This window comes from Fusarium mangiferae (assembly GCF_900044065.1).
Source record: "Fusarium mangiferae strain MRC7560 genome assembly, contig: FMAN_scaffold001, whole genome shotgun sequence".
Classification (NCBI taxonomy): Eukaryota; Fungi; Ascomycota; class Sordariomycetes; order Hypocreales; family Nectriaceae; genus Fusarium; species Fusarium mangiferae.
Genome location: NW_024573921.1, coordinates 3448209 through 3474014, shown reverse-complemented (window position 1 = coordinate 3474014; position 25806 = coordinate 3448209). Strand labels below are relative to the sequence as shown.

The window sequence follows — 25806 nt, the reverse complement described above, 5'->3', positions numbered from 1 at the left end:
TGCGGACATAAGCCGCTGCTGGCTCTCACCATGAGCTTCGCTATCGAAGTCCCAGGCGATGCGAATCCGCTGTCTTTGCAGTCGCTGTACCAGACACTGCAGTCAGCCACTTCAACCGATTATGCGCAGCGTCAGACGGCAGGGCAACAGCTAACATCATGGGAGCTCCAACCAGGCTACTATTCTTCGTTGCAGGTGAGCCTTATGGCCGAGATGGGGACTCTTTTCAACGTACTAACAATCTCGCAGGCTGTCTACCTCGACAAGTCCCTCGCCTACGAAGTTCGATTTCTCGCCATAATTCAGCTCAAGAATGGTATTGACCGCTATTGGCGGTTATTCAACCAAGTCAAGAACAGTATAAAACCAGAGGAGAAGAGCCTAATACGCTCGCGACTATTCCAAGGCTCCATCGAGGAAGAGCACACCAACCTTGCTCTACACAATGCTCTGGTGGTCGCGAAGATCGTTAGAATCGATTATCCTGGCGAATGGCCAGATGCTATGGGCAATATTATCGAACTCCTCCGGTCATCGCGAAATGGTAACCAGAGACATCTTCATGGCATCCTCGAGATTCTACTGCGAGTGGTGAAGGAACTGGGAACCGCACGAATGCGGAAGAATCAGACCGCTCTACAATCAGTCACCCCTGAGATTGTTCACGTTCTAAGCGAAGTCTACTCAGAAAAGTCACAGGCATGGATGGGCTTCCTTACTGGTGGGCCTGGAGGTCAGGAGGAAGTCAACCTGGCTATGCTCAACAGCTTACTTGCTCTCCGAGTCCTTCGTCGGCTCGTTATAATGGGCTACGAGCGCCCCCATAGTGACAACACCGTTGAGCAATTTTGGACTTTGTCACAGAACCAGTTCGGGCAGCTCCTCAACCTTGTTAGTCATGACTCGGCAGTCCCACCAAACTATCAAGAAGTCGTTGGCAAACACTTGCTCCAGTTTACCAAGCTGCACATTGACATGGCGGAGCAGCATGCCGCCAGCTTTGTGTTTCTTCCCAACTCCATCCCATTGGTACAATCATATTGGGAGCTGGTTGCGAAATTTGCAGAGGTATTTGACAAGTCTGGCGGTATCAGACAAGGCCCATCAGAGACCGGATCTGCAAAATCCAAGGTCGAAGGACCCGTACTAGAAAGACTGGCCCTCAAGGGGCTTCTCCTGCTCAGGTCATGCGTCCGGATAGGGTTCCAGCATGTCCAGACTTTTAGATGGCGAAGCCCGGAAGTAAAAGCCGAGCAAGAAAAGGCTAAGAACCTGATCAAATCCGAACTTTTGAAACCTGATCTCGTCATTCAAATTGTTAACTCCATCATCACCCATCTCTTTGTCTTCCGTAAGTCGGATCTTGAGGGTTGGGAGGAAGATCCAGAGGAGTGGGAGCAGCAGGAACAGAGTGAAGGAAATGCTTATGAGTGGGAAGTAAGGCCGTGTGCTGAAAAGCTGTTCCTCGATCTTCTCACAAACTATAAGGACTTGCTAGTTCCTCCCCTGTTGTCTTATTTCCAGACAGCACAAGATCCCCAGGCCGATATTGCTACCAAAGAGGCAGTGTATACTGCAATGGGCCTCGCCGCTGCTCATGTTCATCACGTGTTCGACTTTGATGCCGTTCTGGCTTCAACGATTGTCAATGATGCACGTCTTCAAGGCGGCCTTTGCAAAGTACTGCGACGACGAATCGCCATCCTTGTGAGTCAGTGGGCTCCTATCAAGCTCGATGACTCAAGTAGGCCGATCGTCTACCAAATCTACCGCCATTTCCTCAACCCTGAGGATGATACCAACGATGTGGTTGTCAGAATTACAGCTGCCCGACAACTACGATGGATTGCCGATGAGCTTGACTTCAATGTGGAAGCTTTCCTGCCATACACTTCTGATGTTTTATCACAGCTCATCAACCTTGTTCAAAGTGTTGATGTCGATGAAACCAAGTTGGCTATCCTTGAGTCCATTAGAATCCTGGTTACACGAATGGAAGAGCAAGTATCCCAGTTTGGAGACCAGCTCATGTCGGCTCTTCCTACGGTTTGGGAGAACTCTGGGGCTGAAGAGTACATGATCAAGCAAGCGGTAACATCGATTTTCGCAGCCCTGGTTATGAGCATGGGTCCGGATTCACAACGATATCAGCACTTCATGCTGCCACTACTCTCTGAAGCAGCCCGCCGAGGATCAGACCTACACCTCCACTTAATTGATGAGTCTTTGGAATTGTGGAATAATATTCTCATGCAGAGCTATGCTCCCTTGGCTCCTGAGTTGGTAAACATTGCAGAGCTTGTTCTGCCACTACTCGAGTATGATAGTGAGACTGCCTCACTGGCTCTAACAGCTGTTGAGTCTTATATCCTTCTTGCTCCTGCTTCTATGCTAGAAGATCGCCTGCGTCGCCCGACATTGAGCGCCTTGTCTAACATCTTAGATTCAAAGAGCCGAGAACAAGTTCGTATGGGTACTAGTTGCATTGAGAATTTTATCAGGGCCGCTGTCGAGCTTGGCGGCTCGACAGGAGTTTCAGTTATCTTACAGGATATGGTTGAAATCGGCTTTATGAACAAAATCCTCGGAAACCTACATGACGCTTGGGAATCACATCAGACCACAGGTCCCAACCGAAAGGTCAGCAAACTCAGTACTATCACTGAGACAGATTACTTTGCCATTCTAGGACGATTGGCTCTCGCTGAACCCACACTCTTCAGTCAGATGCTGACCAATATGGGTTCGCTTGATCAAGTCTGGGCCTGGCTCTCATCTGAGTGGTTCTCACATATGTCAAGTATGGACCACATTGAGCGGCAGAAACTCTACCTACTTGGCTTGACAAGATTGCTGGAATTGCCATCACCTGTTCAAGAACTCGTGTTGAGCAAACTCCAAGACTACTTCGACATGTGGATCAATGTGATTTCCGATCTCCAAGATGGTGTTGCCAACGGAACCGATACCCTGATATGGGGTCCTTTGGAGACCACCGAATACGATACCCCCAAGATCATTGCGGACCGCAACATGGAAGCCAAAGATCCCATTCATACCGTTCACGCGTTCGATTTTGTCAAGATGCGCCTGCAGGATTTGGTGAACAGGGTCGGAGGTGAGCAGGCCTTCCAGGAGCAGTGGGCTGTCAATGTAGATAAAGAGGTGCTGGACAAGTTTCAGCAAATGGCTTCTGGTGTTCAGCAACAGCAACAGCAGCAGTAAGATAATATCATTGGACATGGGACTAGAGTAGCAGAAGATTACGATGATGAATTGGGAAATGATACACCAGGGATTGGTTTGCATTAAGACTAGACCATTGTTAACGGTTTCATACAGATGGTTAAAGATTGCTATGAAGGCTTCTCTCAATAGCTGTTAACTCGGTGAATTGAATTATCAGCAACATGAATCTGTCACTTGGGCCCAAATATCGCCTACAGCCGCCATCTATAGCTTGCTCTGTCCCTCCTCAGGTATCTTAATAACAACCTTGCCCCAAGTCCCCCGGCCACCAAGAGCCTTCAGCGCAGCCCCAGTTCTCTCAAGACCAACAAACTCCTCATCAGTATACTCAGTACCCCTGAGCTTGCCCTGCTTGACAAGATCCATGATGCCATTCCACACCTTGGGTATCGTCTCCCTCTCATGGATAGAGTATGCGCCCCAGTGAAGTCCGACAATAGAAATGTTCTTAAGAAGAACCTTGTTCATGGCGACCTTTTCGATCTTGCCAGCTGCGAAACCGATAACGAGAATTCGGCCGTTCCAGGCTGTGCACTTTGTAGAAAGGTCGATCAGACCGACGGGGTCGTAGACGATGTCGACACCACGAGACTTAGGAGTCAAAGCCTTGACCTTAGCGGGCCATGTAGCGTCGTTGTAAGAGATAACATGGTCGGCGCCATAAGACTTTGCAATGTCGAGCTTGTGCTGTGTGGAAGCTGTCGCAATAACAGTCGCGCCAAAAGCCTTGGCCACTATTTCATGTCAGTTCACAATCTCATCACCACTTCTGAGAATCTCATACCTTGAACGGCTGCAAGGCCAACACCGCCAGCTGCAGCATGGACAAGTACGTAATCGCCCTTCTTGACACCAGCTCTCACAACCAAAGCCCCATAACTTGTAGGCGCAGTAACAAACAGACCAGCCGCCTCCTTGAACGACCAGCCGTCGGGAACAGGCAGAAGTGTCTCTTCTTTCGCCTTGATCTTTGTTGCAAAGGCGCCTTGCGATGCGCCAAAGACTCGCGATCCAACAGGAAACTTGGGGTTGGGGGCACCCTTGGGTGTGGCAACGACGGTACCTGCGAATTCGGCGCCGGCGATCCAGGGAAAGGCTTCATGGTGTTAGTATTCTGTGAGTGATGGCTTGAGTTGATGAGCTTACGGGGTTGGTTTTGATATTTTCCTTGGATTTGTAAGATATCGAAGAAGTTGGCGGCGGCGGCGTGAACTCGGATGAGATACTCATTGTCCGTAGGCTTAGGATCGGGAAGATCTGAGACCGTGAGCTGGTCAGGGCCCTTTTGATTTTGTTAGTGGATTTGATGGAAGCGATTGGTGACATTGGAAGCTCACCTTGAGGTACTCGGTAATTTGGATGCCGCGCATGATGGATATGGTTGTGGTTATGTGCTGGCTGGGTATTATGAGTGTTGTTCCGTCGGTAAACAATTGGAGGTTATCGAGAGTTGACTAAGAAATCACGATATATGGTTTACGAACAACAAGTGGATGAGAGACTAGAGATGTCGCAAAAGAAAACCAAAAAGAAAAAGAACAGATTTAATAGCTGACGTCGGTTACCTTGTCGCGGCCAGAGTCTGGGGTTACGCGGGGAAGAGATCCATGAGCCGAGGCATCTTCCCCCGGCGATCGGCCCCTACTTTTAGTTAATTGATAGTGTACTACTCCGTACACCAATACCAATATGACTACATCAACTTCCATGATAACCTTATTAGCAAGCTAGCTTCATGAGTTCAGCTATAATCAGAGTCATGACTAATTACAAATCACATTAAAACAAGTTGTGAAGTTCGAAATACTCTCTGTTCCATACCTGATATTTATGACCACATCATGCTTCACCTAGAGGATATCTCCCCAATCAGCCTGTATTTCTCAGCTTGTCTCGCCAGTCTTGACTCGAATACCCCTCCCAACTGAAGTGAGCAAACCCTGGATTCTAATCCCCAAATTTCCGCACTGGGCCTCTCGTTCAAGGTCCGCTAAGCAAATGCTCAATGGCGCCCTGGACACTCCCGCCACTTCGACGCAGGGCCGCAACATTGCGATCAAAGTCAAAGAAGCCCATATCGTTAAGCTGGCGCAATTGCTCAGCGTAGCGCTCTTCCGGAGGTCGGTTATCAGCAGGGGCCGCAGGGGCCGAGTTCAATCCACCACCAAGCATTTGCATCATCTGCTGCATCATCTCGGGGTTCATACCAAAGGGGTTGTTAGGCTGTGCGCCAGCTCCAGGAGGAGGGAAGAGCGCAGCGAATGGGTTCGCGGGAGGTGGGCTAGTGGTTGAGCCCTGCTGCGTGCCACCTTGGCTGGGCGTTGTTCCAGAGTTTTGCGCATCCGCCGAACTGTCCGTCGCTCCTTGGCTAGGTGTGTTACCTGTGCCAGTCTGTCCCGTCGCTGTCTGTCCCTGGCCGACGTCTCCGTACAGTGAGCGAAGTCCCTGGAGCTGCTGCATCAGCTGAGCCATGTCAGGGGCGGTGCCTCCCTGTTGGCCTCCCAACATGCCTGAGAGAAATGGGTTGGCGAGAGGGTTTGCCTGGCCTTGTTGACCCTGCGTATTTCCTCCGCTGGCTGCAGCCTGGGGTGTGGTATCGGTAGCACCCGGAGCTGGGAAAGCTCCAGCCTCTCCTCCTTGCATGCTTCGCTGCATACGCATAGCCTGGCTCATCATCTCGGGGCTGCTCATCATCTGTCGCATAAATGGTGATGTGATGATTTCTCGGGCGTTGGGAAGGTTTCGAAGCATAGGGTTCGAATCGATCAGCATGTTGATAAAATCGGGATTGTTAAGAGCCTCGTTCATAGATTGTTGAACGTTGGGATCGGACATGAGTCGTTGAATTCGTGCCTCGTCCATTGGAGCGCCCATCTAGAAGTATGTGTCAGCAACAGTCGACATCTACAGTGCATCATACGTACACCACCATCGGGCCCAAACATATCGAGCCCGGGGAGGCCATTCCCAAATCCAGCATACCGAGCACCAGTCAAGTTGGCAAAAGGTTGGTTTGCTGTGCCCGAAGCCATGTTGGTGGGGGCGGGAGTCGATGTTGAGGTGTTGGCGGTGGGAGTTTGATTGGGCTGCTGATTGCTGGCAGCGCTCTTGACCATGTGGATTGTGTTGTTGTGCTTAATCTTGTAAGTGCTCAGAGCATCATCGTTCTTCATGACTCTGCCAGAGTAGATGAGACGCTGTCGTTCAACGGGAATGTTCTCAAAGTCCTCTCCCGCGAGCTTAGTCTTGAGGTCGAGGACAGTTGCTGTATCGTTGATGGTGATGCTATGCGTGCTGTCTGAGGAAGTCTTCACCTTGAAGGTGATCTGAGAGTCAGCGCTCGGCTCGGGGTTGTCAGCCATTGTGTAGACTGGCGATATGGCGTGGCGCGGCGCAACGAGGGGGTCGAATAGCGATAGCGGCGGGGGTTGAGGATGGAAAAGAGCGGGGAGGGAGCTCTTGAGTGCAGAAGTAGGTTATGAGCGATCTTGAGAGCTGTTCCCAGATATGCTGTTACTGCTAAATAGGTATAGTCTATTGCCTGGGGATGTTGGGAGGAAAGGTGTAGTCTTGAAGCCAAGACGATGTTGAAGGCGAAGTTGGAAGCAGGTAAATTGAGCGAAGCCTTGAGAAGAAGTGGAGGGTAGACTAGACGTCAAGGCCCAGTCCCATACGGTAAGTGCTGAGTTGCTCAATTGGATCAACTGCAGATGCAGGCGTAGGTAGGCGAAGGCGTAGGCGCAGGCAGCCTAGGCCCAGGTGGTATTATCAGTCGGTAGTGACGTGGGGCAACTTTTACTGCCAATGACGCGCTGTGGATAATTATCAAATAGAATGAAGGGTACGGAGTATGCAGAGTCGATTAAGCAGGGCAGGGTTTGGAGAAGTTATAAAAAGAAATGTTCTGTAAATAGAGACTTTGTTTGCATGCGAGTTAAATGTTGTATCAAAACCTTTTTATGAGACAGGATCGTTTCTCTTGAAGGGTTCGGTTCTCTCTCAGCATATGAACACTTATCATCTTATTCCACCGCCATCCATCATCTTCTGTAGCCAGATTCCAGTAATCACAGCCAAGTCAACATCATTTCCGGGAGCTGCGGACAAGACCTCATCTCAACCTCTTTATCCGAAAAGGTGGACGTCATGTATTGAAATTATTCCCCTTTTCATACCTCCTTTGTGCCTTATACGGGACACTTGTGGCTTTAGGCTGCATATAAACTCATGATTCAAGCACCCATCTCACTCTCGCAACTTTTCGCTTCTGTTTGTTCAAAAGGGCTTAAACAGCGCAAAGTTCCGAAACAACGAGATCAGTTAGATGATGAGAAGAAGACTTTGGCAGGAGATCTCATTTTATTATACTCATCTTGACGTTCATTACTGAACACACCACTCACTCACTCTACATTTTTATGAGGGTCCTGGGTTGATACAGGGTAACCAATCAGCGTGGGGCGTTGGTCTCGATTCCAATTGAGTTGAACTGCGAACATACCTAGCTTTACTTACCATCTTCAACTCTCATCTGGAGGTTTCAATAAGATGCGTTCAAACTATTGACAAGATGGAATAAGCTGCATCGCCTCAAGGAAGAAATACCATCTCTTTCATATATATATACACCGGCGAATGGTCAGAGTCAATATCAACACCTCTGATCAATACCAGATAATGACCCCAAGTCCATCATGATTCAAGGCATCTTTTACGCCAGATTCTTCCCCCAAGAGGGTAAATAGTCACAGACCAATGAGCTCATATATCTCTCCTAATACTATTTAGGTCCCAAGATCGTCGCACAGTCTCCCGCAGGCTGCATAACCCCCGTCGAAGGCTCAACCAAATCCCCTCTCATCGACTTCGACGTACTCCATGAATACATCATCCCTAGACAAGCCTTCTGCAATCGCTATCTCACCATCAACACGCCAGATGGGAAGTACACTGTCCTAGGATACCCAGTTGTTATTCCACACACCAAGTATCTTCGAAATGAGTTCATCTTCAACTTCGGCCTCGTGCTCGACGCTGATGTTGATCATGTTCCTTATGAACGCGTCGTTCGTGGTCTAGCCTCTACCTTTTCTGAGATGGAGAAACAGAACGAGTATCTGAGCCAAAATGCAGAGACTAAAGGATCCGGGAGGAGACCGATTGATAGTTTGCTCGAAATTGTCAAAGAGGATTTGGACAATTATGGAGAGTGCATGATTCCCGTTGGTAAGCTAACTTTGTCGCTGGATCGGACTTGATACTAATGAATATACAGACGAAGCCAATACTATCAACATGAAGCTCTTCCCTCATCACATGGATCCTCCTAGGGTTCGAGGCTGGCATGTCCCTGTTCCAAAGGCCAAATTCTCTGACATTATGGATCCGACCTGGGATCTCACCCTCCAGAAAGTCATCTCTCACATCGACGGTGTCTCTGATATTCGACGTATCGCCCACGCGGCTTCGGTCTCTCTTGAGCTAGCAAAGACCGCGCTCCGCCATCTCCTCTACTACGACACCATTCTACTTCTTGACATGTTCTTTTTCACTGCATGCTACGCTCCACGCCCTGGGATCCATGACTTTATCCGAAATGTTGATGGGATGGTTGATGAGTGTGCTGCATATGTATCTCACGGACGCGGCCTTGTGAGCAACTATCATCTTATCAAACTCATGTCCACCTTTGCTCCTGGAAAATCCGTCATGGAATGGCTCAAGGGGCATCAAGACACAGGTTTCGAAGTCCTTCGTTTTGTTGACGTTCGCAGATTCGTTCAGTTTGGCGTCATAAAGGGTTGCATATACCGCGTTCACAAATTCGTCGTCTCTAAGCAATATCTTGCCGCCTTAGCCTCTGGCCAAAGCCGCCCTGTCCCAGGAGGAGATCCACTGCAGAAGTACACAGATGGCTGTCATCACTTTGACCAAATCATCACAGAGCAGAACATGACGGATAGTGAAATTATGGAGAAACTCAAGAAGTTGCCAGTTCCAAAGGGGGACTTGGCAGTCTTTTATAGATAGATCCAGTTTCAAACCTCTATACCCATCATTTTTAACATTTTACATCATATCTATGGTATCATCCAGATTACAATATACTACAGTGCTATGTTACACGGCAAACACAAGCCGATTCTGCACAGGCAGCCCCTCATTTGCCTCTCCTGTCCCATGTTAGTTGAGCTCGCCTCTCACGCACATCGTGCTTATTGGGCAGCTCAATATTCGAGTTATTGGCAACGCTCAATTGGTTTTTCTTCCTCGAGGCAATTTGAGTAAGCTCCCTGTCTGATAATGAGCTACCCTTCGCCTCTACCTCTTTCTTCAGCTCGTCCTTCATTCTGCGCAAGAGACCAGTACCTGGCTGGCCAGGGTAGATCTGGCCGCTCTTCTTCCACTCTTCATCGCTGATGAGCTCGACGATTCGGACGTTGTGCTTGCCCTTGCGCATGATGAGCATGCGGTCGTCGATGAGGAACTTGGAAGTCTCCTCGGGGAACCAAGCCTTCATGGGAGTCCAGGACAGATTGCCAGGGACGAGGCCCCTCTTCTGGCCAGGCTGAGCAGCGATATAGGCGCCTTGTGCTGAAAGCAGACGTTGACCTTCACTGCTGCTGGATGCGAGACCGACAGCGTGGAGAATCTTTGCCGGTGAGGATTTCATGATGGAGCGAGGGAGTTGAATATCGCTTCTTGGGGCATTGTTGACAGTGACGATACCAGTGTCTGGAGTGGGCTCGCTGACAATACCCTTGGGTAGCTTGGTGCCGAATCGAAACTCGTGTTGCTTGGCCTCCTGAACAGCCCTCTGTGCTCCGTGAATAAGTGAAAGAACCTCGAAAGCCAGGGTGTGCTGGGCTTTTCGCTCCTGGGGTGCCGCTCGGTGCTCCTCCATTAGCTTGGAGATCTGCTCCAGAGGTATAAATGTGAACATCTTGAGCAAATTCTCAACCTCCTCGTCAGACCTTCTCACAAAGTAGCCGTACAAGTCGAATGCTGATGTTTTGAACTCATCCAGCCATATAGCATTGCCGGCACTTTTACCAAACTTGTTGCCGGCAGAATCTGTTAATAACGGAACGGTGAAACCAAATGGTTCATGATCCCAGGTTGAAGGTTTCTTCAAGTGAGGCGCCTCTTCGGTCTCGCGAATGGTTTTGAGGGCATCGATTCCCGCAGTGATGTTGCCATACTGATCTGAGCCTCCAATCTGCATCTGAATGCCAAGTTTGTTGTACATGTGCCAGAAATCCCATCCTTGAAGAAGAGGATACATAAATTCGCCGAGAGACATGCCGTCTCCTTCAGTCATCTTTCGCTTAACACTACAAGTCTTTGTTAGCACTCTGAATGGCAGTTTCTGGGTTTGAGGGCAACTCACGTATCCCTAGCCAGCATAGGTCCGATTCTCGTGTGCCTGGCTATCCTTTTGGCAAAATCGTAAAGAGTAAGGTTCCCTAGCCACATGTTGTTGTTCAACAGACGATGTGTGGCAGCCCAGTCCTCCTCATATCCGTACTTCTGTTTTAATAGGTGGACATTTTTCCATAACTTCGTCAATTGGACATGGATCTTTGTGATGTTCTTGGAAATATCTGAATTGGAAAGAATCGTTCGGCTCTCGAGTCGGTCGGTAGGATCACCGATACGGGCAGTCGAGCCGCCGATCAAGGTGACAGCAGGATAACCGTGGAACCACATCCAGAACATGGGCATCAGCGGTAGCAAGTGACCGACGTGCATCGAGTCGGCGGTGGGATCGATACCGACGTAGGAGCCTATCCTCCTGACTCGCATGATTTCTTTGATCTTTTCAGGGGATCTATTGTATAAGTTAGATTCGAGTTGAGGATCGTGGATAGTGCCGTGTACCCTGCTATATCCTTGATATATCCTCTTTCTTGAAGGACATCCATTGTGTGCGGAATCTCGCCATTCTGAATCCTTTCTGCCCTCTCTTTCCATCTCTTCTCGCCTTCTGCAACTTTGTTGAGGTACGTCGTCGCGACGTTTCGAACTTGGAGGGAGCGTTGTGCATTAAGGCATCTCGAATATATGGTTGTTCGTGGGGGCGTAAGTTTCGAGATGATGGCATGAGTCGCCATTGTGGACGGATTGAGCAATTTCTCAGCTGAAATAGTTGGGACGACAAACAAAAAGAACGTCTCTAGGATCTAAACTTTTCTCCAACTCAAACAAATCTGGGCATCATGGTTCGAAGCTGTTAGCCCAAAAAAATCCAAGCGACGTCGGATAGAATCTCCAAATACTGACCAATCACAGGTGGCATTGACGAGACAGCGCTATTGGCTCCGTGACGGGCAGAGGGATCCACACCACAGGGAAACCTTCGGGACGCCTTGAACCAATCACGAAAGAGGTAATTCGAGATCCTCGGCAATGGTAGGACATCCAGTTCCGGGCCAGTTCGAATTGATTGAGGTCCAGTCGACATCATCAATCCAATTCTTCCTCTGAACCACTAACGCCCTTCGAAGCAGCCACCAATTGAGCGCCGCGACAACACCAGCAAGAATAGATCACTCAACGCTTCAAAATGGCCTCAATTGCGCGTTCCTCTCTGCTTAGGCAGACCGCTATGGCTTCTCGATTGGCCGCTGTCCCCGCGACCCGAAGCACTTTCATGCCTATGCCTAGCATCCGATCTCAGCTTAAGGGTGTCGCTGCTTTCCACAACACTGCTCGACGATCTGCTATTCTCCCTCCAGGACCTCGTGCGTACCAGTATCTCTGTTATAAGGGCCATATGCTAACGTATTAACAGAGCGCATCCAGGGTGGTGGTACGAATACATCCAAAAGCCGAATCGCAACTTGACCGGCTTCACATGATATGGATATCAATAACTAACACATACTCTAGTCAACGACCCTGCTCCCATCCCCGAACCCAACGCTGCCCACGGCTCTTACCACTGGACCTTCGAGCGTCTCCTCGCCGCCGGCCTCGTCCCCTTGACCGTCGCTCCCTTCGCCGCTGGATCTCTCAACCCTACTCTCGACGCCATCCTCTGCAGCGTTCTCCTCCTCCACTCCCACATGGGCTTCCAGCAGGTTGTCATCGACTATATTCCCTCAAGGACCTACCCCGGCCTCCGAAAGATCTTCAACTGGCTCCTCAACATTGCGACTGTCCTCGTTGGTGTTGGACTGTACGAGTTCGAGACCAACGACGTTGGTATCACCGAGGCTGTCCGACGAGTGTGGAAGGCATAAAGCGTTTGAGCGTTGATTGGCGTGTGTAAGGTATGAAGGATGATGTTGATAGTACTACTTGTCGCGCAGATTTGTGACTGCAGACACCTGTATAGAAAAATTTCCTTTGAGTTAACAAAGATTGCGTCAATTTCACATAAGACGGCTCGTTTACTTTTCTTCTGAATGTAAGGTTCAGATTTCTGGTCTCCAACGCGTTTTGGCTTGTGAAATTCATAGGCTTTGTCAACACTTTCGGAGCCTAGCAGGGTGAAGGCTAAGAAGCACCTGCGCAATATCAATCTTTATTGTTCAAGTTCGCTATTCTGTTTTGTACTAATTTCCGCAATGTCAAATCCTTGCCTCAGTCCAATCCAGCTGTCCGAGTTAGATAGTCAAAGAAGTAATCTCAGAACCTCCAGCACGATCCATCTCGGGGGTGGGAGGAGGCAAGTTCTCAGACTTGGTGCAAATCCAGCAGCTAGCATACATGTTGACACGGTCAATGCAGGCTCCATCGAGGCGAGCACCATGTCTCTTAGGTGAGAAACCATGAGCCTCAAACTCTTTGATGTACCATGGGGTCAAGGCCGAAGAACGGAGCAGCACACGACCACCCATAGCCAAAGCTCGGTTAAGCTTAGTGATCTGGGCGGCAGCGGCTCGAGATCCAGTGTCGAACCAGTCCATGCTGTCCATGACGACGGCAACAGTCAGAGTACCGGGGGTGATGCGTGCAATAACCTCCTCAAGCTCATCAGTGTGAATACGGAGACCATCAAGAGCATTGGGACGAGAGAGTTTGGCGTGGGCCCTAGGGCTGAGATAATCGGGGTGACACTTGGGAGAGAACTTGCCATCCATGCAAACATAGTAGTAAGGGTTATCAGCGGCTATGTGAGTCTCCTCAGCGACAGGGTCAAGAGTGTTGACCATGTAGTGCCAAATAGCATGAGAGCGAGTGTTCTTTGCGGCAGGCTTAGGGCCCTTCACGAGGTCGGACTCGGCGTGATCAGCCTCGATCATGGCCAGCTGGTTCTTAGGAACACCAAGAGCAGCCCAGAGGAAGCTCTCCTGAGAGACAACCAAGTTACAGACAAGCTTGGAAAGAAGAGCAGGGCGGATCTTTCGTCGCCAGATTTCTCGCTGCTCATTCAGAGTCTTGGCCTCAAGGAGCTGCTTCACAGCCTTCTGCAGACCAAAGATCCGGGCAATCCAACGGAAGACACGGATAGCGTGGCGAGAACCTCCGGTATCGTAAAGACCGTAACCACTGCTGTTCTGGAACACGTGGACGTTTTTGAGCCAATACTGGAATGCGCGGCCAGAAAGATGAGGAGAGAGTTTGGTGATGAGCAACTCACGGAAGTGAGGATGCTTTCCATCTCCAAAGATCTTCCAGAAATCCTCATATGGTAGGGCAGTGTAAGAAGCAGCCTTGAGTTCGAGCAGGTGGTTCTGGGTGGGGTTCAAGTCGACAGCATGAACACGGGCAGGGCTCTGAAGGAGATACGATAGAATGTTGTCACCAGCAGAAGTAATGGCCAGGACCTTGTCGTCAGCACCGAGCTTCAAGAGTCGCTCATCCACACGAGTGTCCTCCCAAGTGAAAGCGTAGATGTACTCGTCCTTGAACTGAGTATGCTTGGGGAGCTGCTCGTCGTAATAGATGCGCCAATGGTGGTTCTGGTAGAAGAACGAGGGGAGAGGAAGGTTGGAAGACAGATTCTGAACCGCAGTGAGGAACGCCTTAGATCGAATCTCAGGAGCAGACCTTTCAATGGCTCGAGTCAGGGCATCTCCGTGGTTGGCGGGGTATAGGTAAGGAGACTCTGTAACCAGGGCGTCAATACGTTCAACAATCTCATGGGGAAGACTGGACGATGAGAAAGGCTTCTTGTGGCATCCGAGCCAGATGTAGTAGGGGATAGCTCCGAGGCCCTTGTTGCGAGTGTTCACGTTGAGAACAGTACCAAACTTGTACTCGAGGTAATCTCGGCGACTGGGCTCAAGACCAACCCGGTCAAGATCGAACCAAGAGCGCCAAAAGCTTCGGGACAAGAAGTTGACGTGACGGTCGACAAGACCACCAGTGTAGTTTCGGAAGGCAAAGTCAACCTGGTTCTGGACATAGAAGTCAACTACTCCCAAGATGCCTTGGGGTGAGAGAAGAGAAATCACAGAGTCAATGACTGAATAGTAGTCGGGCTATTGCCGGATGTCAGCGTGGGACCCCGGTATCAAACACTGTAACTTACAATCATGGACAAGCTGTAAGACATGGTGATCAAATCCGCTCCACCAAAGTCGGGGCGAGGCTTGTCAAAATAGCTCAGAGCAGGGGAACGAGGAGGAATGGACTTTGAAGGCATTCCGGATTCGTAGTCCTCAAGACGGAACTTGCGAGCGTCCTCACAGACAACCTTGACATTCTTCCAGCCAAGGCGTTCAAATCGCTTTCGTGCCACTTCACAGAGAGAAGGGGAGAAGTCGACGAGATATACGCTCGAGAAGAAGGTAGGGACATCGACGAATGCGCCCATGGCTTCAATGTTGAATCCAGTGCCGCCGCCAATCTGTATAACACATCAGTCATTTGTTGCAACAACATGGTTGTCACAGCAGCTCACATCAACCCAGATTCGCTTGTTCTTGTTGCCATTCTTGGGCGCATCGGCCGTCAGTTTTGCCTGGATCTGCGCGGCAACAAGGGCCAGCATGTCCTCACGTCCACGAAGGAGGACTTTTCGGGTAGCATCATAAGCCCCGGCTTGCTTCTTGTAGAAGCTTTCAAGGGCATCTTGTTGATTGCCCTTTTTGCCGCCCTGGTGGGGTTTGATGAAGGAAGAGTAGAAGAAAAGGAAAAAGGATTTGATCAGGCCTGGGCTTTCGTCCTGACTCTTAATGGAAAAGATTGAGGTGAGGCAGAGCGTGCTAAGAGCAGTAGCAACGATGCCGGCCAGAAGAGATTGAGCGTTAGCCAAGGACAACATGTTACCACCCTAGCATGTTGATTAGTAGGCATTGGGGTTGGGGACATGATACAGGCTTACATGAGAAGCCATGATACTCTCTCATTGTATGGTGAGAGAACGAGTGTTGAAAAAAGGGAGCTATTGAAGCAGTGTTGAAAGCTGTTCACACGATCAAGTTGAAGACAGATGAAAAACCGAGCAACAAGAACACGGCGAGCCAGGGATATATAGGTCGAGGCACGCGAGTTGACAACCAAGGAGACCTGGCTCGAAACCAATTCGGGTACAATGTCTCGGTACAGCGGCCATTGTACGTAGTCGGCAGCTCTGACGCCTCGCACACGATGTGCTCAACGCGAATCTACTTGCTCATGTGTATGGAGGTCCCTGTTGATCTGCTCAACCCCACCAGATAGCCATGATAACCCCGCCGCCAGGGCTCACTCTAGGCATGAGCTATAAGATGGATGATGGAGGTGGGAGCCAATAGCTGAAGCACATGTTCAGAGTTGATCGAGTTTCCAGGGTCTTGCAAGGCTGCGGCGGCGGCAAACATGTGCCATCCTTCGTTCGCTATGAGTAGTTACTCTTGGTCGTGGCGTGTGAGTGGGGTTTATAGTTAGCAAGCGGTTTCAACTGAGTATAGTTGACGATCATGGGCTTGAAGAGCCGAGGGTAACGAGGCTTCTCGAGGATGGGCTGTAGTGATGACAGAGGTTGAGTCTCACAATGAACAGGACATTGCTGTATTGACTCTTCACTCGAAGAGCAAATATCTTCAAATCATAGGCGAATATGAACAGAGAAGCAGAAGTGACGTGAACTTTTGCTTGCAATGATTAGACGTGCCTGGTGTTTTCGTATTAGTCGGGTCGTTCCAAAAGGGAATCGCAACGACCAATCAGACGATGGTAGCCAACCACATGTGGCCGTCAACACTGACGTACGGATAAATGAGAGAACGCAGGCAATTGGAATGAGATTCAAGAGCTTTTGTGTTGCAATGAAGAAAATCTGATTGAACTGTGCGGGAGTTATCGGCTGGTAATGGCCACGTCGCTGGATCTGAGTAAGAACAAGAATCCATGGTTCTGGGGAGTAATTAATGACAATAATTCCGAATTATGATGCTCTCGTTCGAACTCATTTCCATTTGTTCATTGAACATGAATGATTTGTTAACAGATGATGCTGATGCTTCCAGTGTTGGTGTTTATCGACAGTGACAAAAGCACTGTTAATTTGTTTTCCAAAGACCAAGTTTTGAGTGAAGTTGAGGGCTTTCTTCTGGTCTGTCGCGAGTAAGAAGAACTATCGAAGAACGTGCAACTCCATTGCACCTATAGAAAGGTTGCACTGCGAGTCATTACATGTTTTGTGCATGATTGATCTAGTCCAGGACAAATAACGCGATCTTGGTCGTCAAAGTAAATTGCTGGCAAAAATGCAGTTGACTTGGTTTATCAACCCCCCGAAACACTTGGTGGCTTTGAGGCCTGAGTCTAGGTAGGGAGTATTTGTATGTGTAGGACTTTTATCCTATGGATGACAAAAAGACTTGGGTAAAGTCAGTATAACTTTATGCCTATAGATAAGTTGATTTTGACACCTTGATTTGAAATTAGTGATACTGCCTTTCGCTGCTGACTTTGGATAAGCCAAATCAACGGGCTTCCTTGAAGATTACTGGTATGTATATGAAGTCGGATTGCCGTGGCTCGGCTCTCGTATCAATTATGGTTTTTCATAACTGTTTGACTACAAAGAGACTCGCTATCCATGTAAGTGTCAATGAGTTGTAGCGTCGATGAATAGGGCTTTGCATCCAGAATTGAAATCTAAGGATCCGGAGAAAAGTCACTAGCGACAGTGACTTGTGCTGATACCAGAGACTCACGATTGAAGATGATGGCATTCAATTGTTCGCTTCTGATTGCTCTTGAAAGGAACGGAATTAAACATATTCCGTGCCTGCTCTTCAAGTGCAAGGGTCTCATCCGGGGCATCTGTTTCCCCTCAGCTGAGAACATCAAGGGGTAGGTACGTACCGACGCCCAACCTGTACCGTGACGCACTTTAATAGGATCGCGTGCTTTAGAGCCGTGTCGTTACAGTCTGTTATTGTTCCCTTGTCGCAATAATCATCAAAATCCTCCACTCAACCTTCGATCTTATCTGATAGACCACGCGCAACTAAACCTCCAATCAAGCGCATACTAACCACGCTCATTTATACTCTCAAACACCCGCGGTCATGCCTCCAGGGGCGAGTCAGAAGGGAACGGGCAAGAAGAACTCGGTCATACCAAAGCAGAGCCGCAACACCACGCCTGCTCCAGTCGCGACAGCCAGTCTACCACCACAGGAGTTCTACGATCCAGACTATCTTAACACGAGAGTCATTCTTTTTCGCAATCTTACCTACGATGATATCGTCGATCAATCCGCCTCAAATGCGACCATTCCAGATTCAAAGAGCCTTGATGGCATGATTGAACGACTTAAAAGCTTATCCAATATTATGGAAAAACGCTCGACATTTTACGATCGTGGGATGAGGCACTTGGCAGATGAGCGTAAGAAGCGGCCATCCGAAGATTATAGCAATCGCGACAATGAACAAGAAGGAAAACGGCCCAAACATAAAAGAAAGAAGCCCGATTCACTTGCGCCGCAGGAAGGCAATGTCGGTATGTATTTTCATGATATATGTGTTTAGCCTGAGGCAGCCGTCTAGCCACAGAGTTTGTCAGTTGCTGGCACTGGCAATTAATTACCTAAACATGGGGTTCCGAACTGACTTCCTATAGAACGTTCGTCACCAATGCGAGACTCGAAAAACCGTAAACACGACCGCGATCCAAGTTCGCCCTTGTCACCTACACATGCTGGCTCACCATCGGCCATGGATGTTGACAAGAAGGCCAAGACCGAAGAGAAAGAAGGAGAGGAAGACGAATCAAGCTCTGAAGACGAGGGTGCGCCTCCTCGTCGCGAACAACCCCAAGCTATGACATTCGGCGAAGATCCGTCCACCTTCCCCGACCCCACCATCTACGAAATCCGAGCGACCTATCCTGGAATGCCCGATGAAGAACGCAAAGAGATCTACTCAGTTGCGACATATCCGCCATCAGATCTCGCCGACCTTATTGCTGGCGATCCTCCCGACAAGGATTTTAGCAATGCAAAGCCCAACAGTCAGATCAACTTCTCTACGTTTTCGACGTACGTGGAGCCGTTCTTCAGACCATTTTCCGAAGAGGACCTAGCCTTTCTACGAGAACGAGGGGACCGTGTGACACCATTTGTTATGCCGAAGCGTGGCAAGAGACATTATACCGAAATATGGGCTGAGGAGGACGGCGCAATGTCGATCGATACACCACAACAAGGGCGAGACAAACTCCCTCCGAACCAGCCACGAGGAAGCATAGACAATATGGACGACGATGTCGGAGAGACAGACAAACTTTCAGTAGGCCCTTGGTTGACCCGTTTAATGCAAACTCTTCGGCCTGAGGCCCGCGCGCAATCCGCAGACGACAAGCCGACGACAAACGGAACCACCAATGGAGATATTAGCATGAACGGTGACGCAGACGTCGAAGACAAACCTGCATCCTCAGATGACAAACCGAACCAGCAGCCGGCAGCTTTTATGCCCGAATCGTCAACGGAGGCCTGGAAGAAAGCTTCTCATCCAAAACTGGAATATTCGCAGGTTGATGAACGCATTAAGCAGGAACTCCGACACATTGGATTCCTTCCTCTTGATGGATTCGAAGCAGAGTACGATGGCCATTTTGATGACGAGGTCGCAGCAAGACTGAGACTTTTGCAAAACCGCCTCAAGGAGCAGATGCTGATCAACGGTGCGCGCAAGGCTCGTCTCACGGACCTTGTACGAGAACGTATGGCGTACCAGGAATATCAGACCATCCTCGAGGATCTTGACGGCCAAGTGCAAGCTGCATACCTGAAGCGCACACGCACAATGGGCAAGAGCAAGAAGACAAAGCGTCCTGGAGGTGCCGGTGGTGGCAGTCACTTTGTGGGCGGCGCTGCGGGTACCGCGCGTCCGGGCATTGGCGATCTTACGAAGACGCTCATGGAGCGACGAAAGCGATGGATCGATACAATAGGATCAGTGTTTGATGATGAAAGTCTACGGAAGGTTCCGAGAATTACAGATCCGGAGAGTTCGATTTTCAAGCCAGCAGACATGGGCGAACTGATGAATAAAGAAAAGGAGCAATGGGATGAGGAAGTGGAGGAGGATTAGAAATCCTATTTGGCCGAGTCCCCCTAGGTCTGGTCCCTAGGTATGATTCTTCTACTGTTATGGTAGACTTGATATTGCAAAGGCGTTGGATGGTATCTACTTGATGGAGTTCAGGCGATGAGTCAATGTTACCTAGAATCGGGATACCACTAGTCGTTGTTTACTCTCTGAATACGATGATGAAGAGACTACATTCACATTGAGGGCCCAATTGGCCTTCAAGTCAATTGTCCCCGAAACTACGGAGTACAAGCCAATTATACTCTTCTGTTGAAGTGTTATCGACTATGTATAAATATTTACACAATCAACAACTCGAGAGCCAATGATCGACTGAGAAGGGTTGAATTGAATGATGTAAAAGCCATATCAACAACGGGCGCAAGTAAGTGACCAATCGATCGGCCTCGACTTATCAATAAAGCCAACCCCAAGCAGCCCGTTATCTCAAGTTACAGTGGGGGAGGCACCGTAACTGTAGCTAGAGAGTCCAGCCCGCCCGTTGTAGGTAAAAATGTCAGGCTACTCTTGATGCGGCTATTCCGTGCCGAGATAGCTACCTTACCTTGCCTGGCTGTAACTAACCATACACCTTTGGCCCCTCTTCACACTCTCACTCTTTAGATTCTTGAGTCTCTTGATAAGTAACCAGAAAAAGAGTCTATTATCGCAAACATGCATCTGGTACCTAAAGAGGTTCGTCTTTATCCGCCAAGGCTAAGAGACCCAGTCTGCGGAGTCATGCCGTTGGTTGGAGACATTGCTTTTGCAGGGTTGTTGCAGGCAGTATGAGAATAGCACATGAAAGAGCTCTAACATACTTTGTAGATCGACAAGCTAGTCATCTCGCAGCTGGGATTGCTTGCTCAGAGACGGCTGGCCAGAGGAGTCAAGCTGAACCATTCTGAAGCTGTGGTGAGTATGATATCCGCTCAATATGAGAAATATGAGTCAATCAGGAACTAGCCTCTCTTTTAACTAATACTATGAATTCAGGCTCTCATCGCCAACAACCTTCATGAGCTCATCAGAGATGGAAATCATACCGTCTCTGACCTGATGGCCCTGGGCGCCACGATGCTAGGTCGTCGTCACGTCTTGCCCTCAGTCTGCACGACTCTTCACGAGATTCAAGTCGAAGGTACCTTTCCATCAGGAACATACCTCGTCACAGTCCATAATCCCATCAGCTCGGATGATGGAGATTTGAGGAGAGCTCTATATGGAAGTTTCCTACCTGTGCCAGACAACAGTGTCTTTCCTATGGCAGCTACTGAAGAGTATCAACTTGATAAGCAGCCTGGTGCTGTTGTTCCTGTCAAGACCAAGAAGATTACCCTCAATGAAGGAAGAAAGAGAATTCGTCTTCAGGTAACGAGTACAGGTGATAGGCCTATTCAAGTTGGATCTCATTATCATTTCATTGAGACCAACCCACAGCTCGAGTTCGACCGTATTCGTGCTTATGGCTATCGACTCGATATTCCCGCTGGAACATCAGTACGATTCGAGCCCGGAGATACCAAGACTGTTACTCTCGTTGAGATTGGAGGCAACCGTGTTATCCGCGGTGGTAACAACCTTGCATCAGGAGTCGTTGACCTCTCACGCGCCGACGAAATCCTCGCTCGACTGCAAGAGGCCGGATACGCTCACAAGCCAGACCCTGCTGGCGACATGGCTCATATCGATGTTTTTCAGATGGACCATGCGTCTTACGCGACTATGTTTGGCCCTACAACTGGAGACCTCGTTCGACTCGGCAGCACAGATCTCTGGATCAAGGTCGAGCGCGACGAAACTGTCTACGGCGATGAATGTAAATTCGGTGGTGGTAAAACACTGCGTGAGGGAATGGGCCAAGCAACTGGACGACACGATGCTGAAACCCTCGATCTCGTGGTGACTAATGCTCTCATCGTGGACTGGACGGGTATCTATAAGGCAGATATCGGAGTCAAAGAGGGCATGATCGTTGGTATCGGCAAAGCAGGCAACCCAGACGTTATGGATGGCGTAACAGAGGGCATGGTCGTCGGAAGCTGCACAGATGTCGTGGCAGGTGAAGGGAAGATTGTGACCGCCGGCGCTATCGACACGCATATTCACTTTATCTGTCCCCAGCAAGTACCCGAAGCTCTTGCATCTGGTGTAACCACTATGCTTGGTGGTGGTACAGGTCCAAGGTTTGTCCAATGTGCAATCATCGTGTTATCTTTCAGGCTGACAGTAGTTACAGTGCTGGAACGAACGCAACTACCTGTACGCCTGGTGCTCATTATATGCGTCAGATGTTGCAGGCGTGTGACCAGCTTCCTATTAATATTGGCATTACTGGTAAAGGTAACGATAGTTCTCCTGAGGGTCTGCGCGATCAGGTTAATGCTGGTGCTTGTGGTCTCAAGCTTCATGAGGACTGGGGCTGTACTCCTGCTGCTATCGACGCTTGTCTCAGTGTTTGTGATGAATTCGATATCCAATGTCTTATTCACACCGACACACTTAATGAGTCTGGCTTTGTCGAGTCTACGATCGCTGCTTTCAAGAACCGCACAATTCATACTTATCACACAGAGGGCGCAGGAGGTGGCCATGCTCCCGATATCATCTCCGTGGTAGAGCATCAAAATGTTCTGCCATCATCGACCAACCCTACGAGACCATTCACACGCAACACCCTCGATGAGCATCTCGATATGCTTATGGTCTGTCATCACTTGTCAAAGAACATCCCAGAGGATGTAGCATTCGCGGAGAGCCGTATCCGTGCTGAAACCATTGCTGCTGAGGATGTATTACATGACAAAGGCGCTATCAGCATGATGAGCTCTGACTCGCAGGCTATGGGCCGTTGCGGAGAGGTCGTTTTAAGGACATGGAATACTGCGCATAAGAACAAGGTGCAGAGGGGTTGGTTACCGGAGGATGAGGGCACAGGGGCTGATAATGCGCGTGTAAAACGCTATGTCAGCAAGTATACGATCAACCCGGCAATTGCTCAGGGCTTTGGACATGTCATTGGAAGCATCGAGGTTGGAAAGTTTGCTGATCTTGTTCTTTGGGATCCTGCATGGTTTGGCACTAAACCTAGCCATGTCCTCAAGGGTGGGCATATCGCATATGCTCAGATGGTATGCTACTCTCTCCAACTTTGAACTTTGCAACTTTATGAGTTACTAACTATGCATCAGGGTGATCCCAACGCTTCCATACCAACCGTTCAGCCCATCATTGCTCGTCCGATGTTCTCGCCGCACTGTGCCTCTACGAGTATTCTCTTCGTCTCCTCAGCATCCATCGAGACAGGAGCCATCGCTTCATATGGTCTACGCAGCCGCATTGAGGCTGTCAAGGATTGCAGGAATATAGGCAAGAGTGATATGCGCCACAACGATCTGAAGCCCAAGATGCGTGTTGATCCAGAGAGTTATACAGTTGAGGCTGATGGTGAGGTTTGTGTGGCGGCGCCTGCAGAAACTCTACCACTTACACAACAATTCTACGTGTATTAAAGTAGCACCTCGTAGCTATTGGCTAGTTGATAAGCTATAAGATTGCATATCATAGGCTGAATTAGGATACTGGCCAGCTATATATACCATAACACATTATGCCCAAGGATGATACTATGAAACATAGCCCTGTCATATATGTTCATATAGGTGCTATTATCGCCACCCTTCACGGCACAAACTGATCCGTGTGACACTTTTGATTGATGATACATTGGTCATTCACCCTCATACACCAGAGACGAAGATCACACAGGAGAGCACTTGAGGCCCCTTTCTGAGTAAGCAGGATTTTTACAAGGGGTAAAGTTTCTTGGATTTTAGAAGTTTCAAAACCGCTAGATGACTAAGGCTTCAGGCTATTTTTTTGATGTATGCAAATAAATTGTATTTGATGGTATCCTGAAATTAAGAAGAAGTTATTCAAAACGATCGCGAGCTTAGAAGTGTTCCTTCCAGAATCGGAACTCCACATCAGGAACTGTGGCTGCTTTACAAGCCGTCTTGATATCACGAGCTAAAGATAGAGTTAGCAATGTCCCAAGGTGGATGTTGAGGGTCATAACATACCGGCTGATGAAGGACCACAGAAGTAAACACCAACTGTCGTCCTGATATGGGACTCTAGGCCATTCAGGTATGTTCGGTCCAAGATACCGTTTCGCATGGTAGTAAACAGACGAGGGAAATCAGGGCGACCAAAGTTTGTTCGTGATTGTAGTTCTGTGAGAGGATCCATCTGAGCACCGACACTGTTGAGTACGATGTTTTGAGCAGTGTCGATATCCAGCTTCTGTGTGAGATAGGTGTGAATCTTGAGGAACTCGACGCCCGAGCTTCCAGGCATGCGTGCCGCTTCGTTAGATTGCTCTTCTAGAGAGGACAGGAGAGTCTGGAACCACTCAAATGAACCAGTATCCTTGCACACCCAGATAAACTCGACACGGCGAAGTCGGCGGGGAGGGTTGGGTGAGTTGCGGAGATGCCAGATGTTCTTGAGGATAGAAGCCCAAGGAGTCACACCAATACCGGTACCGATAAGCACAGCGATTTCGTTCTCGAATACATCTTCGGCAGGGGCACCGTAAGGGCCGTCGATTCGGAGGGCAGGCATCTGATCACCGTTCTGAAGGGCAACTTCGTACATGCCCATGGGGTCAACATCGTCGTAGAGCTTGGCCTGAGCAGCACCAGCACCGAGAGCATCACCCAACTCTCGGGTGAAGTCACCAACCTGGCGAACGTGGACAGACACGTAAGGGTCAAAGGGGCACGAAGTGATGGTAAAAGGGTGCCACTGGTACTTGGAGAGCCCAGGGACCTGGAGGAACAGCCACTGACCAGCCTTGTACTTGAAAGAAGGCTTGTTGAACTGGATCTCAACCACGTCGTAGGGATGGCGGACAACTCGGGTGATCTTGGTCTCACGTCGAGCACGAACCTCACGCCACAGACGCTCGAGAAGGTAGAAACCACCGGTCCAGAGCTCCCATCGCCATCCAAGATAACCAATACAATGCTCCCAGAACTCGTCACCCGCAAATGGTGAGATAGCCTCAGGTGTGTCACGCACGAAACATCCAACGGTGTGGGTGTAAAGACCGAGGAAGAACGGGATAAAGAGGTGGTGGGTGTACCAAAACGTCTCGAATGACTGCTGGCGGATGCGAGCGTGAGCAGTTGTATACATCAGCAACATGCAGAGAAGCATGACATGACCAGTGATTCCACCAGGCTGAGCATAATGAATCTGAAGAGCCAGGACAGGTCGGATCTGAGTCAACTCGACGTTATAGAAGTTGACATAGTGAGCGCCTGTGTGAAGGCAGGTGAAGAGGAGGATGGAGTAGGCGAGTTGGCGATGCATCCAGAGATTCTCGTCGAGTGGAATGAATCGAATCTTAGGTCGAACCCAGCGCATGATGGTTCGGCATACGGGGAGCAGGATAAGCATGCAGTCGACGCTGAGAACTAGACCAGCACCTCGTGAGATCCATACTGAGAATTTGAGGGTGTTGAGACCTGCCAGTCTGGCATCTGCGGCTTGCTTCCACCTATATCATGGATATCAGTCAGTTATGAACCATCCATGAGTTTGTTTGCGCATGATTATTCTCTCAACTTACCAACCATAGGCAAAAATACCCCAGTGAAAGGTCCAGAAAAGAAAGTGGAAGAAGAGTTTACTAGCAGTAAACTGCTTCTTTATTAATTCGAGGAATCCGATATGTGAACCCATCGTTGCGGTGTGTGTTGAGTGTGTTGATTAAGAAAGAAGAGTCAAGGTCGGCCGGCGACAGGACTGGAGAGGAACTACGCTCGATAAAGAGAGAGTGATATCGAGTTAACTATCCAAAAACCCTTAAAATAGTAAAACAGAACAAGAGACTGATCCAGCAGCGAGAGGAAGCGAAAGTCGTGGCTGAGAAGCCCGGGGGGGTTGAGAGAATGTTGGCGAGGACGCTGAGTAACAATAGCGACCCGAGAAAAGAAAGATGAAGAAGGTTCGGATGAGATCGAAGGAAGAGTCAGGTTCATAAAGTGAGAAAAAAATCGAGAGT

General features: G+C 49.2%; 10 protein-coding genes across 10 annotated transcripts; 5 read left to right on the top strand and 5 right to left on the bottom strand.

Moving 5' to 3' along the window:
• Nucleotides 1–30: 30 nt before the first annotated feature.
• On the top strand, nucleotides 31–3225 carry FMAN_01592 (uncharacterized protein; the record flags this gene model as incomplete). The annotated part of the gene is made up of 2 exons (XM_041820689.1): nucleotides 31–195; nucleotides 250–3225. The coding sequence occupies 2 exons, from the start codon at nucleotides 31–33 to the stop codon at nucleotides 3223–3225; spliced, it is 3141 nt and encodes a 1046-aa protein (XP_041676933.1).
• Nucleotides 3226–3453: 228 nt separating this feature from the next.
• FMAN_01591 (uncharacterized protein) lies at nucleotides 3454–4619 on the bottom strand (the record flags this gene model as incomplete). Its single annotated transcript, XM_041820678.1, has 4 exons — nucleotides 3454–3983; nucleotides 4034–4345; nucleotides 4396–4531; nucleotides 4587–4619. The coding sequence occupies 4 exons, from the start codon at nucleotides 4617–4619 to the stop codon at nucleotides 3454–3456; spliced, it is 1011 nt and encodes a 336-aa protein (XP_041676932.1).
• A 610-nt stretch (nucleotides 4620–5229) lies between these two features.
• FMAN_01590 (uncharacterized protein) lies at nucleotides 5230–6611 on the bottom strand (the record flags this gene model as incomplete). Its single annotated transcript, XM_041820667.1, has 2 exons — nucleotides 5230–6123; nucleotides 6174–6611. The coding sequence occupies 2 exons, from the start codon at nucleotides 6609–6611 to the stop codon at nucleotides 5230–5232; spliced, it is 1332 nt and encodes a 443-aa protein (XP_041676931.1).
• Nucleotides 6612–7943: 1332 nt separating this feature from the next.
• On the top strand, nucleotides 7944–9279 carry FMAN_01589 (uncharacterized protein; the record flags this gene model as incomplete). The annotated part of the gene is made up of 3 exons (XM_041820656.1): nucleotides 7944–7986; nucleotides 8038–8475; nucleotides 8525–9279. 3 exons carry the CDS (start codon nucleotides 7944–7946, stop codon nucleotides 9277–9279), a joined length of 1236 nt encoding a protein of 411 aa, XP_041676930.1.
• A 130-nt stretch (nucleotides 9280–9409) lies between these two features.
• Nucleotides 9410–11363, bottom strand: FMAN_01588 (putative tyrosine--trna ligase precursor, mitochondrial; the record flags this gene model as incomplete). The annotated part of the gene is made up of 3 exons (XM_041820645.1): nucleotides 9410–10583; nucleotides 10640–11080; nucleotides 11131–11363. The coding sequence occupies 3 exons, from the start codon at nucleotides 11361–11363 to the stop codon at nucleotides 9410–9412; spliced, it is 1848 nt and encodes a 615-aa protein (XP_041676929.1).
• Nucleotides 11364–11815: 452 nt separating this feature from the next.
• Nucleotides 11816–12494, top strand: FMAN_01587 (uncharacterized protein; the record flags this gene model as incomplete). The annotated part of the gene is made up of 3 exons (XM_041820634.1): nucleotides 11816–11993; nucleotides 12044–12061; nucleotides 12142–12494. The coding sequence occupies 3 exons, from the start codon at nucleotides 11816–11818 to the stop codon at nucleotides 12492–12494; spliced, it is 549 nt and encodes a 182-aa protein (XP_041676928.1).
• A 366-nt stretch (nucleotides 12495–12860) lies between these two features.
• On the bottom strand, nucleotides 12861–15538 carry FMAN_01586 (uncharacterized protein; the record flags this gene model as incomplete). Its single annotated transcript, XM_041820623.1, has 4 exons — nucleotides 12861–14681; nucleotides 14732–15049; nucleotides 15104–15475; nucleotides 15527–15538. The coding sequence occupies 4 exons, from the start codon at nucleotides 15536–15538 to the stop codon at nucleotides 12861–12863; spliced, it is 2523 nt and encodes an 840-aa protein (XP_041676927.1).
• Nucleotides 15539–17702: 2164 nt separating this feature from the next.
• FMAN_01585 (uncharacterized protein) lies at nucleotides 17703–19733 on the top strand (the record flags this gene model as incomplete). The annotated part of the gene is made up of 2 exons (XM_041820612.1): nucleotides 17703–18138; nucleotides 18259–19733. 2 exons carry the CDS (start codon nucleotides 17703–17705, stop codon nucleotides 19731–19733), a joined length of 1911 nt encoding a protein of 636 aa, XP_041676926.1.
• Nucleotides 19734–20408: 675 nt separating this feature from the next.
• On the top strand, nucleotides 20409–23245 carry FMAN_01584 (putative urease; the record flags this gene model as incomplete). The annotated part of the gene is made up of 5 exons (XM_041820601.1): nucleotides 20409–20429; nucleotides 20562–20648; nucleotides 20730–21919; nucleotides 21973–22864; nucleotides 22925–23245. The coding sequence occupies 5 exons, from the start codon at nucleotides 20409–20411 to the stop codon at nucleotides 23243–23245; spliced, it is 2511 nt and encodes an 836-aa protein (XP_041676925.1).
• Nucleotides 23246–23685: 440 nt separating this feature from the next.
• Nucleotides 23686–25484, bottom strand: FMAN_01583 (putative NADPH oxidase heavy chain subunit; the record flags this gene model as incomplete). The annotated part of the gene is made up of 3 exons (XM_041820589.1): nucleotides 23686–23762; nucleotides 23816–25299; nucleotides 25372–25484. The coding sequence occupies 3 exons, from the start codon at nucleotides 25482–25484 to the stop codon at nucleotides 23686–23688; spliced, it is 1674 nt and encodes a 557-aa protein (XP_041676924.1).
• Between the last annotated feature and the right edge of the window lie 322 nt (nucleotides 25485–25806).